Source organism: Narcine bancroftii, chromosome 1, assembly GCF_036971445.1.
Source record: "Narcine bancroftii isolate sNarBan1 chromosome 1, sNarBan1.hap1, whole genome shotgun sequence".
Lineage (NCBI taxonomy): Eukaryota > Metazoa > Chordata > Chondrichthyes > Torpediniformes > Narcinidae > Narcine > Narcine bancroftii.
The window spans coordinates 439,339,783-439,359,139 of record NC_091469.1 but is presented as its reverse complement, the minus strand read 5'-3'; the positions used below and the strand labels follow the sequence as shown (position 1 = coordinate 439,359,139).

Here is a 19,357-nt window from a genome sequence, read left to right as displayed (position 1 = left end):
CAACACATATAACCCTGAGATTCTTTTTTCTGTGAGTGAGGCAGAAATGCCATTTATTGGTAGTGCAGAAAGTAACTGTACACAATGTACATATTTAAATAAATAGGTTCGTTCAAATTCAAAGAAAATATCATTTTCATTCCCCTTTGAACTGGAAATCAAATATCATTTCTGTTTTAGTTATTTTTTTAAAAACAATTAACTATTATCTATGCTAAAGAATTAAGCCAAAGCACATATGCAGCCATGCTCAGCCACAAATGCAAAATCTATGATCTGTCAACATGAACTGAGATCCCCACTGATGCCGATGTTTAGCCAACTTGATTCACTCTACATGATATCAAGAAATGGCTAAATACACAAGGGCTTTGGGACAATGTCCCAGCAGCATTCCAAAACTACCCATGCCTCAAGGCATAATAAAAGTAGAAAATACTGTAAAAATTAGACATAAACAATTAATGCTTCAGTTTTGGAATCCTTGATCCAAACATAGAAAGAGAGAAACAAGTTAGATGAGGTGAATGTGAAGTTGAGGATGGGCAATAGTGGAACAAAAGTAATTTTCACTGAAAAGGTGAATTAATAAGGCAGGTAAAGGGCAAAAAGAAGAAGGAAGAAAGGGCAATTAAACTATTTTGCAATTTGCTGCTAATGTCATGGTCAAAATCATGTTGTGTAGCAGGGGTGGGCAATTTAAAAAAAAAACTCACATTCCATCTTAAGTAATCTCCATGCCATAAGGGCTCTGAGATTAGTAAGGGATTACTTAAAGTGGTCTGTGAGTGGGAAGGGAAGGTTGAGAACCACTGCTCTAGACCCGATTGTTACTGAAATATTTTGCTTGAAAAAAAATTGTCATTGGCTTATTTCCTTTGGAGTTATGAAACCGTGCACATAACGAGTCAATTAGGTACGATTAAAACAGTGGTTTTCAAACTTTTTCTTTCCACTCACTTAACACCTTAAGCAATCCCTTACTAATGCAGAACACTTATGCCATAGGGAATACTTAAAGTGAAATGTGAGTTTTAAAAAAAGGTTGTTCACTTCTGTTGTCTAGCCTGGCTTACTGGGACATGGCCAGACTATACAAATGAAAGGAAAAGGTAAAATGCAGAAATTGCCAAGTAAAATTGTCAGCCTTGACACAAATGGAAAGAAATAGTGAATTGTACCTTAGGATGTGGGATTTGATATCAAATTATCATTTACAGCATGGAAACACACCCTTTGGCCATACTCATCCATGCTGAACAAGTTGATGACCCCAAGCAGATCCTATTTCCCTGCATTCAGTCCTTATCTTTCCATATCATTCCAGCCCAAATACCTGTCTATATGTCTTTTAAATGTTACAACTGTATTCGCTTCTTCTCATTCCTCTGGCAATTCAATCCATATATCTACAACATTCAACAATGAAAAGTTGCCCCTGAGATCTCTTTTAAATCTTTCTTCCCACACCTTAAATCCATGCCTTCAAACCTTAGATTTCCTTGTCTTCGGAAAAAGACCACGACTATTTAAGCCCCTCCTGAGTACTGGACTGCAACATGCTCAGATGACCTCCTTGAACTTGCATGAGCCTTGTGATGACAGTGTTAGAGGTCAGACTGAGTGGGGGACTCTTGAAGTAAAATGGCAAGCAAAAAGAAGCCCAGGGTCACTCCTGCAGACTAACTCAAGTGTTCCACAATGTGATCACCCAACCTCCAATATAGAGGAGACAACCTTGTGTATACTAAACTGCCTTATCTGAAATGAGTGTTTGGGTGTCTAGATGGTGGGAAGAGAAGAGGTAAACTGCTTTCAAAGTTCCACACAATCCATGATACAGTAACCTGTTTCACCACATCAAGCATACTAAACATTTATTTCCTTCATCACCAACATGGTGCATATCATCTGCAAAATCCACTACATTTATTCTTTCAGTACAACCCGATCCTGCATCTCTCCCTCAAGGTAAGGAAAAGACAGCAAGAGCATGGAACATTACCACTTGCAGATTCTTCTCCAAATTATGCATCAATCTGACTAGAAAATACACCGATGGTTCATCAGCATTGCTGGGTGAACATACCAGAACTCTCTCACTGACATCACTGCAAGAAGCAGATGTAGCGGTTTAAGGTGTACCTCATGAGAAATTAAGAATGTGTAATAATGCTGGCTTTGCCAACAAAGCCCAGAGCCCAAACATGAATATATGAAAATATTCCTAGTTCCTCCATTACCCATCTATTTTTTTCCTTTCGCTCTAATCTCTGAAGCCTGGGCATAGATAGTCCCTTGTTAGGCATATTGCTCTGGAAACAGGTTTTGCCAGTAGGACTTCATTTTGGCCATGTCCTATCTGGTTTTTAAAAGTTTATAATATTCAGGGATGAGTGGGACATGATGGAATGAGGAGGATAGGACAGATGCAAACATTTATAAAGGGCCACAGTATTTAGGGAGCTCAACAAAAGTAAGTTTTAGGATGTTACACCCTGCCCCAAAGTCTCAGTGTTTATATTCCTCTCTACAGGTGATTGAGAAAGGGTTTGGAGTGGCCAAGGCAGAGATCTTTCTATCCACTCCAGCAAGAGACGAAGTCCCAGAGGACCGGACAGTAGCCAACATTGATCTGTGGTTTAAGAAGGGCACAATCCAGCAAGTTTTAGGGCAGCGACATAGAAAGCTATAGGAGAGGATCCTTAAATAAAGTATTCACTCACATTTGAAAAGCATGGCCTATTAGGGATAGTCAGCATGGTTTGTGTGAGGTAGGTTATGTCTTACAAATTATGGAATTTTTGAGATGAGGAAATGGATGTTGTAAATGCATTTGAAAAAGTCCTCCTTGGTAGATTGATCCAGAAGATTAGGACACATGGGATCCATTGTGACTTGGTAGATTGAATTCAAAATTGGCTTGGCTAGAGAAGGCAGAGAGAGGATAGCAGCAGTTAAATATTTCTCTGAGGTAATGACATCTATGACTTACACTCCTAAAGCAGAGTATATTCATATATGTATATGGACAGGCCAAGCCCTCTTAACACTGCTACCATCAGGAAGGAGGTACAAGAGCCTGAAGATGAACACCCACCGGTACAAAACCAGCTTCTTCCCCTCTGCCATCAGATTTCAGAATGGACAATGAATCACAGATACTACCTCACTTTCTTTTCTTTTGCAGTAATTTATCTTTAAATTTAATTTATAGCAATATTTGCACTTGTAAAGCTGCTGCAAAACCACTCATTTTTTGACATGTTCATAACAATAAATTCTGATTTTGATTCTGTTTAATTTGAAACTTTTAATTTAAAAACTTCTCATTGCTGAGACTGATGCTAGGCAGAGAAATAAATTATTTGCACATCCTTAGAAGCCTGAGGAAATTCAGCATGTTCTGAGGTTTGTTACCAATTTTACAGAAATGCCAATATTCTGTCTGAATGTACCACAGCTTGGTATGGGAACTGCTCTTCCCAAGACTACAAGAAACTGCACAGATTGGTGAACACAGCTCAGTTCACCATGCAAACCAACCTCCCCTCCATCGACCACGTCTATGCCTCACTGTCTTGGGAAAGCTGCCAAGACAGGACTCATCCCACCCCAATCATACTCTGCTCTCTCCCCTTCCATTGCGGAGAAGCTACGCAAGCTTGAAAAAACAAATTGACAGATTCAAGGACAGTTTTGTTCTGCTGCTAGCAGACTCTTAAAATGGACCTCACTGGTGAAAGCATTGTTTTAACTATGCTTTGCACAATTTGACTGACTATAATGCTACACCCTGCTTGTAAAATTCTATTTCTGACATGACAATACACAATTCAATTCAATTGAGTATTTTGATAGTATAAAAACTCAATTCTTAAAAAAAAATAATACTTATATTACCTTTATATTGGTACCAAGGTTAAGAATTCTTCAGTGTTTGTGGTTCAAAAAGCCTTTACCGTGACTGTTGCTTCTCCCAAAAACCCTTGAACTGTCATCTATTTCAGGCTGTAGTTTCACAGTGGGAACGACGAAAACCGAAGACACTGGTGATGAAGAGAAATAGAGAGTCAAAATTGCAACATTTTTTGGATCTAAAAATGATTGACTTTCCCAATTCAAAGCAGATTCAGGAATTAATCAATTCCATTTCACTCTGAAATTTTCACCGCTGCCAGGTTCAGGTGAGTGAGGATACCTTAGGACAACAATAATGCCTGCTTTTTACTCATACCTTGAAGAAAGGCTCAGGCCTGAAATATCTTTGTCTCCTATGGACGACGTGAGACCGGCTGAGTTCCTCCAGCATTTCTGTCTTTTTACTACAATCGCAGCATCTGCAGACTTTTGGGTTTCACAATAATAACTGCTTGTTTTAGTTAAATGTGAAATGCAATTCTGTGGCTCCTCTACAATGTTACACAATGACTCTCCACTCTTCCAGAATCAGGAATATTCACTTCAAGTTCTATAGGAAATTTACCTCATCAATTATTTTGAAAACCACCTTTCACATTGCTGTTGTTTATGTATACTATTGCAAGCAGCAGCTTCTGCAAGATTTATTCATTTTTACAACATTCAAAGTATGACTGAATACACATAATTTTTGGTTTATTTTATATAAAAAATAGATCACACATCGTGACAGGCAGCATCCTTTGCTGTAGAACTTTGCCTGTGAACTTTCACACTAGACGTTGTTAATTTCAGTCAGTTTGTTGCTGTCAGGATTCAAGGAGACAAAGAATTTCCCCAATAGGAGCATCTGAAGGTAATTATCATTCACAAATCTTACTTATATTCAAACACAGGGCAACAAAAGTCAGCCTTTATCACCCTTCTAAGTTTAATCAGAATTGATGGCAGGTAAAATGTGGAAGAGACAGGGATGCAGGTAGTTCTATTTCAGTTTAGAGAGAATAATAGTTACTGAGTATACAGTTCATGCAAGCACAGAATTAATTATTAATGTGCTCCATAGTGAATTATGTTATCATGGCTTCCACTAAAATGCTTTTTATTAAAAAAAGGATTAAGATACCAAATAAGGTTGAAATCATATGGTTAATATGAATGAATGCAAAAACAATTTGGCATATGGATAGTTAAATATGGTCAAATTACATTCTCTTGCTGTAATTATCTGCAGGAAGCAGAATGCTTCTTCACTAACATTGAAACATTTCTCTAGGCATGCAGCACTGGCTTTATTTAAAAATATGTAGATTTTCATCTTTGGTCTGGTCTTCAAAAGGATTTATCAGTCACTGTTTAGAGCTCCACACAGACCCGTTCTGGAAATGAATATCACCTTACAGTTATGCTTGTGCAAATAACCTGCTGAGCACTGATAAAAGGATTAATACTGCAAAATTCTTAATATGGAAAATAACAAATTAAATTCTCATATTAAAATTACCACCCTTGAGGTATTTTCTTTCCCAATTTTAATTCCCCTCTGGTGTTCTGCATAAATTGTGTCTGTTAATGATTGAACAAGTATTTCTCAGTTGGCAGCCTGTTCCAGCATGATAATATGGGACATATTTAAAATGAAAATATACAATATATGTTGACAGATCGAGATTTATCCACGTTATGATAATGAACTAGCAACTGTGTAATAAGTCCAAATTAACCCAGATCTCTCAGTAGCATATTCAAAAAACACGAGGCCCCATGAGATTATCTACTACTGGTAATTCGTACCCAAGCCTCCTGAGGAAAGAGGATTGAGATGTCACCATTTCACATGGATTTGGCTAATGTTTATTTTACCCAGTGAGATGCAAAATCTTGTGCCTTTCACTAACCGTGCTATGTGTAAGAGAAAGAATTCAACGTGAATATTAATCAATACACGTATTTATCAGGTCTATTCAACACAATTTGCATTGATATCAAATGTTAAACTGCTAAAACTAATGAATTACTAAAGGTTATTTCATCACATTAATGGAACTTTATAAAGAACCTGGTCAGAAATTCTTACATTTTCTGCACTCAATGGGTCCAGAATCCATTTCACTGAACAAAGGTGCATACACTTACACAGACTTGTTACAGATTGGTATTTTTCCTGTGCACAATATTGATAGGAGGATGCGCAATGAATTTAAATATCTACGACATATTAGAACTGAAATCTGGAATCAACAAAGGGACAAAAGAATAAAACTGTAAATGGCCAGAAATAGATATATTTTAAAAACTAATGTTTAGTTTAGTTTATTTTATTTATATAATATATTTAAAACAACTCACTTGGACTAAAGTGCTGTACAGATCATAATTACATTGCAACTTAAAGTCCAGTATAAAACAGATACTCGAGGTTTAGAATTGTACATACTACATGGTAATAATCAACAATCACTTCAAAATGCTTGTGAATAAAAATACATCTTCAGCATGGATTTAAAAGAGTTAAAGGAGGTGCTGATTTGATGGAGGGAGGAATGTTGTTCCATAGTTGGGGGACTATTATCACAAAGGCGCGATCTCCCCTGAGTTTATGATTTGAGCACAGAACAACCAAGTGCCCTAAATTGGCCAATCTGATGGGTCTTGAAGTGGAGTAGGGTGTTTGGAGATCAGTGATGTAAGAGGGGGCTAGCCCATTAAGGGTTTTGTAAACAAACTGGAGAACTTTAACATCTATTCTGAGCCATACTGGCCACCAGTGGAGGGAGACCAGAATAGGGGTGATGCGTTCCCTCATCTTGGCTTCTGACAGGAGCCTTGCTGTAGCATTCTGAACCAGTTGCAGATGGGATAATGACGACTTACTAATTCCCATATATAGAGTGTTATGGTAGTCTAAATGGGAAAAAATGAGGGTGTGGATAACTTCCTCGAGGTATTTCGGTGACAGGAATGATTTGATATTGGCAATGGTGCGGAACTGAAAAAAAGCTAGCTTTTACTACTGCAATGACTTGTTGGTCAAACTTGAAGGTGGAAGCGAATATCACACCAAGGGATTTAATGTGTGGCTTAATGAGGGTGAATAAGTATTGGAGATAATTTTGGTGGAGTTGGAGGGGCGAAATAGAATGATATCAGATTTGCTTTTGTTTAGCTGCAGGAAGTTTTGAGCTATCCAGCACTTTATGTCCTTCAGACAGTTGTTGAGGCTGATTATCTTTGCTTAGTTGTTGGGGTTTAAAGGGAGATAGAGCTGAGTATTATCAGCTTTGCAGTAGAAGGAGATGCTGTGATTTTAGATGATATGGCCAAGGGGAAGGTTGTATAAGAAGAAGAGAATAGGGTCCAAAATTTTTTTTTTTCTTTGGCTTGGCTTCGCGGACGAAGATTTATGGAGGGGGTAAAGAGTCCACGTCAGCTGCAGGCTCGTTTGTGGCTGACCAGTCCGATGCGGGACAGGCAGACACGATTGCAGCGGTTGCAAGGGAAAATTGGTTGGTTGGGGTTGGGTGTTGGGTTTTTCCTCCTTTGCCTTTTGTCAGTGAGGTGGGCTCTGCGGTCTTCTTCAAAGGAGGCTGCTGCCCGCCAAACTGTGAGGCGCCAAGATGCACGGTTTGAGGCGTTATCAGCCCACTGGCGGTGGTCAATGTGGCAGGCACCAAGAGATTTCTTTAGGCAGTCCTTGTACCTTTTCTTTGGTGCACCTCTGTCACGGTGGCCAGTGGAGAGCTCGCCATATAATACGATCTTGGGAAGGCGATGGTCCTCCATTCTGGAGACGTGACCCATCCAGCGCAGCTGGATCTTCAGCAGCGTGGACTCGATGCTGTCGACCTCTGCCCTCTCGAGTACCTCGACGTTAGGGGTGTGAGCGCTCCAATGGATGTTGAGGATAGAGCGGAGACAACGCTGGTGGAAGCGTTCTAGGAGCCGTAGGTGGTGCCGGTAGAGGACCCATGATTCGGAGCCGAACAGGAGTGTGGGTATGACAACGGCTCTGTATACGCTTATCTTTGTGAGGTTTTTCAGTTGGTTGTTTTTCCAGACTCTTTTGTGTAGTCTTCCAAAGGCGCTATTTGCCTTGGCGAGTCTGTTGTCTATCTCATTGTCGATCCTTGCATCTGATGAAATGGTGCAGCCGAGATAGGTAAACTGGTTGACCGTTTTGAGTTTTGTGTGCCCGATGGAGATGTGGGGGGGCTGGTAGTCATGGTGGGGAGCTGGCTGATGGAGGACCTCAGTTTTCTTCAGGCTGACTTCCAGGCCAAACCTTTTGGCAGTTTCCGCAAAGCAGGACGTCAAGCGCTGAAGAGCTGGCTCTGAATGGGCAACTAAAGCGGCATCATCTGCAAAGAGTAGTTCACGGACAAGTTTCTCTTGTGTCTTGGTGTGAGCTTTCAGGCGCCTCAGATTGAAGAGACTGCCATCCGTGCGGTACCGGATGTAAACAGCGTCTTCATTGTTGGGGTCTTTCATGGCTTGGTTCAGCATCATGCTGAAGAAGATTGAAAAGAGGGTTGGTGCGAGAACACAGCCTTGCTTCACGCCATTGTTAATGGAGAAGGGTTCAGAGAGCTCATTGCTGTATCTGACCCGACCTTGTTGGTTTTCGTGCAGTTGGATAATCATGTTGAGGAACTTTGGGGGACATCCGATGCGCTCTAGTATTTGCCAAAGCCCTTTCCTGCTCACGGTGTCGAAGGCTTTGGTGAGGTCAACAAAGGTGATGTAGAGTCCTTTGTTTTGTTCTCTGCACTTTTCTTGGAGCTGTCTGAGGGCAAAGACCATGTCAGTGGTTCCTCTGTTTGCGCGAAAGCCGCACTGTGATTCTGGGAGAATATTCTCAGCGACATTAGACCCTTGTGAAACCCTGCAGGAAAGGGTAGCAGAGGGCGACGAAAATTTGCCCATGTTGACTGAGAAAGTCCTACCACTAAGATAAGATTTAAACCAGTTCAGGGCCGTGCTGTCAACACTGATGCTCTGCCGGAGGTGATCTATTACAATAGCGTGATCCACAGTATCTAATGTTGTACTTATGTCCAGGAGAAATAGAATGGCGGAGTTCCCAGAGTTAGTGATGAGGAGCAGGTCATTGTATACTCTTAGTAAGGCTGATTCTGTGCTGTGGTGGGCCTTATTTTTAGGATATGTTGTTTAGATGTAGGTAGGGCAACCATTGGCTAAGAACAACTTTTTCGAGGTCCTTTGACAGGAATGAAAGTTTAGAAACAGGTCTGTAATTTTTGGGCATGGTGGGGGTCTAAGTTGGGTTTTTTCAGGAGGGGCTGGACTACAGTGTGGTGGGACATGGTATTAGAGGTGGGGGACCTCACTGGACTGCTCAGGCTAGCCCGCCTCCAACCCAGTAACTCCTTCCCGTAGTTTCTCAATAAAGGCTGAGAGCCCTAGTCTCCTCCCTCAATCTCATCCTGTTTGTTTTAGGACATTAAAGCTTTTGACCATGGGCTTCTTGTCGGCATGTGGTTATTGATCGAGCTACACAAAGCTGTGGTGATACTACCACTGGACTGTTGGTGATTGCCTGTGCCTGTCTGCAGTCCTGCAGTGTCCACTGCAGGGGGAAACATATTGTACCTGCAGGGAGGTAACCTGGGAGACTGGCTCCACCTATACCCTGCCAACCACCATCCCCACATAAAGGCTCACACCGCCTTCTGGGCAAGAGCAGAGCACATAGAGCCAGAGAGGATACAGAACATGGTGTGCAAGTTTTAAGCTAATTAAAGCCTGTAGTACAGCCTTTCATTGTTTGTGCCTGTTTGTTCGCACTGCAGCGCACCGCAACAGCACACTTGAAACAAATTGGAACAGTTCCAGTGGCTTAGGAACTGTTAATAATGGAGAGGATGCTGGCTGAATGGAGAACTGGCTGAATCAAAAAAAAACCTCAGGAGGGGGCAGGTTGTCGGCTTCATGGTGAATACAATCTTCCTAAGGGTAGGTAGTGTGATTGGGTAGAAACAATCCAGATTGGATGAACAGAGCTGTGGTACCATTAGATTAAGGATGGAGTGGGGAATGTTTGTCCTGATGTTCTCGACTTTGTTTATGAAGAATTTTAAAAATTCTTTGCATTTGGTACGGATGCATCAGAGTTAGTATTAGGTGTGGGAGCAATGATTGAGTTGATGGTATTGAACAAGACCTTGGGATTTTGGGAGTTGTTGGAAATTAGGGTGGCAACTTTCAGCCTTTACTGTTTCTTGGTGTTTGTGCAGGTTGTTTTTCACAATTTTGAGGGAAATTTGTAGTTGTCTCACTTCCACTTACATTCAGCTATACTGCACTCTCTCCTCAGGGCTTTGGTGGTATTATTGAGCCAAGGAACAGTCTTGAGCTTAGGTTTTTTTTTCTCCTTGAGTGGAGCTACAGTATTCAGAATGGAAGAACATATGGTATTAAATAGGGACGTAAGTTCCTCTGTGTTGAGGTGGGGCCTCCACAGTGGTAGTTCTTGGAGCTGCTGTGGGAAGTGGGGACTTCAGGGCTGCTGTGAGGAGTGGGAGCTTTAGGGCTGCCACAGGGAACGGTGACTTCAGGGCTGCTGCGGGGTGTGGGGGCTTCAGGGCTGTCATGGGGAGTGGGGGCTTTAGGGCTGCTGCGGGGAGTGGGGGCTTCAGGGCTGCCGTGGGGAGTGGGGGCTTCAGGGCTGCTGCAGGGAGAGGGGACCACTGTATATAGTACTTTTGATACAAAATAAGTACTTGTACAGTAGTTTTAATAAATATTTTGTAAAAACACCTTTTGTAATACATGCAGGTGGACATAACTTGCATAGGTCGGAAGACGAGGACTACCTGTATATGATATAAAAGTAAGAGACGGGTCGTGTTGAAAATATTAAAAATAATTTGCTTGTCTTCATATCTCTCTTAATCACAACATTATCAAAGATATCATCATCTAGTACTTCAGAACCAGCAGGCATCCATGCAGTTGGTTCCTTTCCAATAGCTTCCTCTGCAATTTTGCATCCACGCACATGATTGTAACACCTAAAGTAATTAACCATATGAAACCAACAAAGTGGTTTATGGATTGATAATATATGTGGCAGATATTTTAGTTGTCTCCTCTAATTCTTAAAACTTAAAGAACTTGATCCAAAGCATCTGAATACCTGTCCATACACGTGCTTTATTTTGTAACAAAGTCCATGAAATACTCAGGTCAATTTCTGGTCTGAAATGGTTGCCATTCTCTGGATGTCTGTTGACAAACTTTGTTGTTCTCTCTTTGCAGCGGTAATGACCTCCTTTATGGCCATTCTGAGTTTCTATCTGTTTCTCTGATCGGGTTAAACTACATTCCTCATGATCTTTTAAGATGTTGAGTGGAGAGTGTCACACCACGGCCTCTACCATGGCATCAGATATTGACCTTATTCTCTTGTGATTCCGTCACAGTGTTTCTTTAATGGTATCATATTCCATCCTCATTCAAGTCTACAAGATTGAAATCCACATTTCATTTCTCTTTTTTTCTTCAAGCCAGCTTCAAAATGATCCTGCCTTCTAAAGGCACAAAATTCATTGGTTTCAGATGGACCACCCAAAATTGATTGTTTGATTTGACATGACTTCGCGAGGGAGAATATTTCCACTTGAGTCCGAAGCATTGTGCGATATCACTTTCATTGGTTTGTATGCATTTTATGGAAGTTCTTTTTGATAATTCACTTCTTATGACAACTGGTATTCTGAATCTGTGCCTGTATGGCTCACCTCTATTCCATGGACATTCTATATCTTCTATATTGTGCAATCCACAAATTATTTTACAATTCACATCAGGCACACCATTTCCCCATAAACAGGACATTTTTCCTTCAACCTGGAGTGTTGATATCCATGAGATTTCAATCATCGCAACCATCTTGGCCATATTTTCATTTTTCTGTCATCTGTCTCATATTTCACCATATGTACTTTGTTCCTAGTCCTGCATTGGATAGGTATATATACAGTGTGTATACACTTTCCTTGAGTTAACTGCCATCCCTTCTGGCTCTAAAAATAATCTAATGAGTCAGTACATTAAATCTACAAATAACTTGTGAATAATAATAACCAGTTAAAAATTGTAGCAAATAATCCTTCCTTCTCATGTTTGTGTGCAAAGTGCAAGCAATAGTCAACCGTTTGACTTCCATGTGTTTGTAATGCATTGAAGACGATCTCCAGGGTTTCACTTGAGAGCCCCTAGGGAAAACCCACGCAGAACCCGAGGAGAAAGTACAAACTCCTTACAGACAGCACAGGATTCAAAGCCCTATCCCAATGGATGACGCAGTAAAGACATTGCACCAACCGCTACGCCAACCGTGCTGCTCCCTGACCATTCCACCCTTTATAGTTATGGTACAATTTTCTCCTCAATAAATTTCATCATCAACCAGTGTTTGCGACACAAAACCTTAATATCCCCCAAATTCACTCTCAAGAAATTCACTCTGGAAATAACGTCTTTTAAAGTATTAATCAAGATAGTTCATTGATAAAACTGATTACAAATACTTTTTCAATAATTTTCTTTCTCAGCAATTCCAGTTACAATCACCTAATAAACCTGATGTACAAGAAAAAACTGTTAAACAAGCAATAGAAAAATATTATTCTGGATAAACCTATAATATAACATGTGACACCTCATTGGAGGAATAAAACACAAAAATAGAAAACAATCTGCTCACACCTTGATGAATGGGGTCAAGCCCAAAACTTTGGTTCTGTATTTTTCTCTTTGCTACATAAAGTTGACTGCTTGACCTGCTGAGTTTCTCCAGCATTGAGCTTTTACTCCCGTTACAGACTGGAAGTACTGTAGCTTCCAGTTGGGTTGGTCTTACCTAACATTTTAAATAGTTCCAGGATGGTTTCCAGTGCACACAAGTTGTGCTTTCAGCTGTTCAGGCCTATCAGGCTGTATGCCCTCCCTAATTTTTTCCACCTTAATCTTCTCCTTTAAAATGTTTCTTTGAATGTGAAGTTAATTTAGAGTTACAGCACAATAAAAGACCCCTCTGGCCCACAAGCCCATGCTGCCCAAATTCACCAATTAACCTACAAATCTGGTATGTTTTTGAAGGGTGGAAAGAAACCGGAGAAAGCCCATGGATCCACAGAATGTACAGGATGCTTTACAGTCACCAGGTAGCTGGTGTTGTAATACTATGTTTAATACTGTCTTAACTGTTCTGCTAACCATGCTGCCTTCAACTTTCTATTAGAAAAGACACAAGAGAAACTTGTCCGTGAACTACTCTTTGCAGACGATGCCGCTTTAGTTGCCCATTCAGAGCCAGCTCTTCAGCGCTTGACGTTCTGTTTTGTGGAAACTGCCAAAATGTTTGGCCTGGAAGTCAGCCTGAAGAAAACGGAGGTCCTCCATCAGCCAGCTCCCCACCTTGACTACCAGCCCCCCCACATCTCCATCGGGCACACAAAACTCAAAACGGTCAAGCAGTTTACCTATCTTGGCTGCACCATTTCATCAGATGCAAGGATCGACAACGAGATAGACAACAGACTCGCCAAGGCAAATAGCGCCTTTGGAAGACTACACAAAATAGTCTGGAAAAACAACCAACTGAAAAACCTCACAAAGATAAGCGTATACAGAGCCGTTGTCATACCCACACTCCTGTTCGGCTCCGAATCATGGGTCCTCTACCGGCATCACCTACGGCTCCTAGAACGCTTCCACCAGCGTTGTCTCCGCTCCATCCTCAACATTCATTGGAGCGCCTTCATCCCTAACATCGAAGTACTCGAGATGGCAGAGGCCGACAGCATCGAGTCCATGCTGCTAAAGATCCAGCTGCGCTGGGTGGGTCACGTCTCCAGAATGGAGGACCATCGCCTTCCCAAGATCGTGTTATATGGTGAGCTCGCCACTAGCCACCGTGACAGAGGTGCACCAAAGAAGAGGTACAAGGACTGCCTAAAGAAATCTCTTGGTGCCTGCCACATTGACCACCGCCAGTGGGCTGATATCGCCTTAAACCGTACATCTTTGCACCTCACAGTTCGGCGGGCAGCAACCTCCTTTGAAGAAGACCACAGAGCCCACCTCACTGACAAAAGACAAAGGAGGAAAAACCCAACACCCAACCCCAACCAACCAATTTTCCCCTGCAACCGCTGCAACCGTGTCTGCCTGTCCCGCATCGGACTTGTCAGCCACAAACGAGCCTGCAGCTGACGTGGACATTTACCCCCTCCATAAATCTTCGTCCGCGAAGCCAAGCCAAAAGAAGAAAAAAGAACTGTTCTGCTAACCATGCTGCCTTCAACTTTCTATTAGAAAAGCTTTGAGGAGACCATTGTCTTTTCATTCATTTTGTGTTCTGCTCTTTCTTCTGTTTAATTTGTTTGCAATCGCTTATCTTTGGTATTTTGCTTACAATATTGGAAAAAAACAAACTCTCTTATAGTAATGAATAGCAATGACCTGTTGTCTAGGTAGTTCATGAAGAATCAGTAATTTATGCTTCCCCTACTGTGAGGAGAGAGTGAAAAGAGAAACTATCCAAAATTGCAAAACCATCATCTATCATTTCAACAGGTTAATGAAAAGTAGAAACATAGTCCTTATTTGTCTCCAAAGCAGCGCTACCTAAAAATACATCTCAGGTTGGTCACACTAACTTTCCAATATACTATGGCTAGCAAACTTTATTGAAATTAAGAAAACTAAATATAAGAGTACAGTCCATAACCACCACATCATAGCATATTCAGTATCACCAACTGGGGATGAATTTCTTGGCATATGCCTGAGGGAATGAGAACAATTGAATTTCCTCAATAACTGTATCACATGTGGAGTAAATCTGTTAAGGGAACATAAAATATTGTGCCAGATTACCAAACAATGATGTTCATGCTGTCTGAAATAGTATCTGCTGTAGGCATTGCTCCCTCATTAGCCAACATACTGTGCTTATCTCATAGAGCTATACAGCATTGGAACAAGGTCTTCAGCCTTCCAAGTCCATGCTGAAACATGCCATTTTATTCTCTGCACATTCCTGCCAACTCCCCCCAGATTATTTCACACAAGTACATCAGGTGTAATTTAGAGTGTTTATTTAACCTCCAACAGTGCTGCACATGAGGTGACATAACAAGATTAGAGCCCATGGTACAACCAGAAGCATACTAGCATGTGTGGAGCGTTGGCTGATTGGGAGGACGCAGAAGTTGGAATACAAGGATCATATCCTGATTGGCTGCCAGTTGCTAGTGGTGTTCCACAGAGGTCAATGTTGGGGCCACTTCTTTTTATGTTGAATATTAATGATTTGGTTAATCAAATGAATAGTTTTGTGTCCAAGTCTGTAAATGATTGGAAGGTAGGTGGAGGAGCAGGTAGTGTTGAGGAAACAGGTAGGTGGCAGAACATAGAACAATACAGCACAGCACAGCCCCTTCCGCCCTTGATGTTGTGCTGACCTATATATTTCTTCCTAAATAAAAGTACTAAACCCTCCCTAGCCCATAACCGTCTATTTATTGTTCATCCTGTGTCTGTCCAAGACTGTCTTAAATGCCCCCCAATGTTTCAGCTTCCACCACTATCCCTGGCAAGGCATTCCAGGCACCCACAACTCTCTATGTAAACAATTTACCCCTGATGTCTCCCCTAAATTTCTCTCCCTTAACTTTAGACTTATGTCCTCCAGTGTTAGACTTAGACCGATCAGAAGGATGGGCAGAGAAATGGCAAATATAATGACCTAAAGTGCACGTTTAAACACTTTGGTTGAAAAAAATAAATGGACAGATTATTTTTTGAATGAGAAACTTTAAAATACCCAGATGCAAATGGACTTGGGAGTCCTCATGCAGGATAGCCTTAAGGTAAGCTTACAAGGTGGTGAAGAAGGCAAATGCAACACTGCCATTCATTTCAAGAGGAATAGAATATAAGAGCAGGGATGTGATGTTGGGGCTTTACAAGGCACGGGTGAAACCTCACTTAGAATATTGAGAGCATTTTGGGCTCACTTAAGAAAAAATGTGCTGATGTTGGAGAGGGTTCAGAGCAAGGATGATAATGGGAATGAAAGCGTTAACATATGAGGAGTGTTTGACAGCTCTTGGTCTGTACTCTTTGGAATGTGGAGGAATGAGGGGGGAATCTCATTGAAACAATTCAAATGTTGAAAGGCATGGACAGAGAAGATGTAGAAAGGTTGTTTCCTCTGGTGGGAAAGTCTAGGACAGTGGTTCTCAACTTTTATTTTCCACTCACATACCACTTTAAGTATTCCCTATGCCATAGGTACTCTGTGATTAGGAAGGGATTGCTTAAGGTGATATGTGGGTGGAGAAGCAAAAAAGTTTGAAAACCATTGTTTTAATTGAACCGAATTGACTTGCTATGTGCATGGTTTCATAACTCCAAAGGAAATTGGCCAATGCCAATTTTTCTCAAGCAAAATATTTCAGTAACAATTGGGTCAAGAGCAGTGATTCTCAGCCTTCCCTTCCCACTCACATACCACCTTAAGCAATCCCCTCCTAATCACAGAGCACCGATGGCCTCGGAATTACTTAAAGTGGCATGTGAGTGAAAATAAAAAGGTGGAGAACTACTGGTCTAGGAAAAGTGGTAACAACTTCAGGATTGAAGGGTGTCCACTTAGAATAGAGATGTAGAGGAATTTCTTCAGCCAGAGGGTGGTAAATCTGTCAACTTCGTTGCCACAGGTGGTTGTGGAGGCCAGGTCATTGGGTGTATTTAAGACAGAGATTGATAGGTTCTTGATCAGCCAGGGCATCAAAGGTTACGTGGAGAAGGCTGGACTGGGGGGCTCTGTGGGGAAATCAATTAGCTCCTGATTAAATAGCCCATTTCTGCTTCTATGTCTTTCGGTGGTCTTATGGTCAAGATATAGCTACAATTTAAATGAAATCAAAACTCCTGTAAAGAAAACATTTCTCTTTGATTGCTTAGGTGTGAGAGTATGTGTTGCCTTAAGTGCTTTCTTCCAAATATTCGGTTGACCTTTAGTAGGATTTGTATCTGATACTCATACACTGGTTTAGTGTTCCTGAGTTTTTGTATGGCTTGTCCATTATCAGCCTTCATATTAGGTAGGCATTCTTTGAAATGCTGATTTTAAAAAATTCCTCAAATGAACATGACAAACAATAGTAAAAAGACAACAATGTGATTAGCAGCATTGGTAATCTTAGAGAGTGAAAAAGTACATACAAAATCACAATAGAATCTAGATTAGTTGGTACGCCGGGCCAAAGAATATCAGATGGCATTTAACTCTGACAGGTGCAGAGCAGGACTTGCACACTAAATGGAAGAGCCCTGGAAAGTGTTGTGGAAGAGACACCCTAAAAGGTACAGGTGTTAATTTCTCTGGGAAGTTGTGACTTGAGTGGGCAGGGTAGTGAAGAAGCCTTCATTGTGCAGAGTATTGAGTACAAAGATTGGGACATTATACAAGTGGTCGTTGTTGAGATTACACTTGGAGTATTTTGTGTGATTCTGGTTACCCAGCGGTAGGACGTGGTCAAGTTGAAAAGGATACAGAGTGATTTACCAGTATGTTATAGCTTGCATAACTGCGGCTGAGGTGTGAACCCACACATGGGAGTGGGACCGGACAACATACCTGGTCGGGTACTGAAGGACTGTGCAGACCAGTTGACAGAAGTCTTCAAGGACATCTTCAACACCTCACTGCAGCAGTCCATCATTCCCGCAGGGTTGAAGACAGCCACCATCATATTGGTACCCAAGAAGGTGACAAAGCAGGCCTCAATGACTACTGCCCTGTGGAATTGACCTCCACCATTATGAAATGCTTCGAGTATCTGGTGATGGAACACATCAAAGCACACCTCCCAGAGACACTGGATCCATTTTGATTTGCCTCTAGAACAAAATGTTCCACAGACGATGCTGTAAACTTGTGTCTTTACTCTGTCCTGGCCCACCTGGAGAATGACGTCTCATATATTAGGCTGCTGTTCATTGACTTCATCTCGGCATTTAATATAATTATTCACCTGCAGCTGGTGGCGAAGCTGTTCTCGCTGGGATTGGATTCTAGACTGCCTACAGGAAGACCACAGTCTGTCTGGGTCAGTAGCATAACGACAAGCACTGTCACGTGAAATCTCGTGAAATGGTGCGAGAGTAACAAACTGAATCTTAACGTGAAGGATTCATGAGGACCAGTAATGACAACCCTCCACTACACATCAACAACTCTGTCATAGAGAGAGTGAAGAGCAGCCATTTCCTTGGGGTTCATTTAACTAGTGACCTATCGTGGACACTCAACATCTCCTGACTTGTCAGGAAGGCAAACAGTGACTGCACTTCCTGAAAAGACTGAAGCCGGCAAGTTACTGGGCACCATTATGTCAACCTTCTATAGGAGCTCTATCAAGAGCGTCCTGGCTGGCTGCATCACATTATGGCATGGTTGCTGCAGAGAAATGGAACAAAGGTCAATCCACAGGATCTTTAGGATCCATAGGAGTGGCAGAGAGGATCACTGGAGTCTCTCCTCACCCATCAGCATGATCTACCAGGATCATTGTCTGACGAGGGTGCACAAAATAAATGAAGAACTCTACCATCCTGCAGACAGCATCTTTCAGCTGCTCCTGTTGGGGAAGAGATACAGGAGTGTCCGAGCCAGCACCACCACGCTGAGGAACAGCTTCTTCCAACGGGCAGTGAGAATGCTGAACGATCAAAGGAACTGCTCGCACACTATCCGAGACTCTCATACACATGAAACAATATTTATTTATTTATTTGTATAGATTAAATACTTGTCCTGCACATTCATTGTTTGTCAGCATGTATGTTATGTCTGACTGTGTTATGTCTGGATGATATGCACCAAGAACTAGAAAACGCTGTTTCATCGGCTTGTACTTATACATAAAATGGCAATAAACTTGACTTGACTGGGAGTTGAGGGTTTGGATATAGGGAGAGGCTGTATCAGCTGGGTCTTTATTCTTTGGAATGTAGTAGGCTGAAAGGTGACATAGACATGCATAAAATTTATAGGAATATGGATAAGGTGAAATCTCATTCTTTGTCCCAGATTAGATGATTCTAGAACTAAATGGTATGTGTTTATAGAGAGGTTTAAGAAGGACCCAAGGGGCCATTTGGCCAAAGTCTTGTTTGATATCACTCACACACCAATAATACCATTTCATCACGTTCATTGCACAGTGTTCAAAGAAAGTTTAAATTTAATTTTGGCCAGCTTTTGGAACTGATTCCAGTTCCTTAATATTATGGAGAAAATACAGGCAACTATATTTGTGACATAAATTTTCTATGATTATTAGAAAGAAAGGCTGTGTCCCTGCTGCCTACCCCTGCCCCTTTCCTCTTTCCCTCC

The 19,357-nt window shown here is 41.5% G+C and overlaps 1 protein-coding gene across 2 annotated transcripts in view; it reads right to left on the bottom strand.

Annotated features, from left to right (window-relative positions):
* cdk14 (cyclin dependent kinase 14) overlaps positions 1 to 19,357 on the bottom strand; it is a 776,693-nt gene that overhangs the window by 140,708 nt on the left and 616,628 nt on the right. For both annotated transcript variants that reach the window (XM_069914351.1, XM_069914352.1), the window contains one exon: positions 3,904 to 4,049. In XM_069914351.1, coding sequence (XP_069770452.1) covers positions 3,934 to 4,049 — 116 coding nt within the window. In that variant the 3' untranslated portion in view covers positions 3,904 to 3,933. The remainder of the gene's footprint in view (positions 1 to 3,903; positions 4,050 to 19,357) is intronic.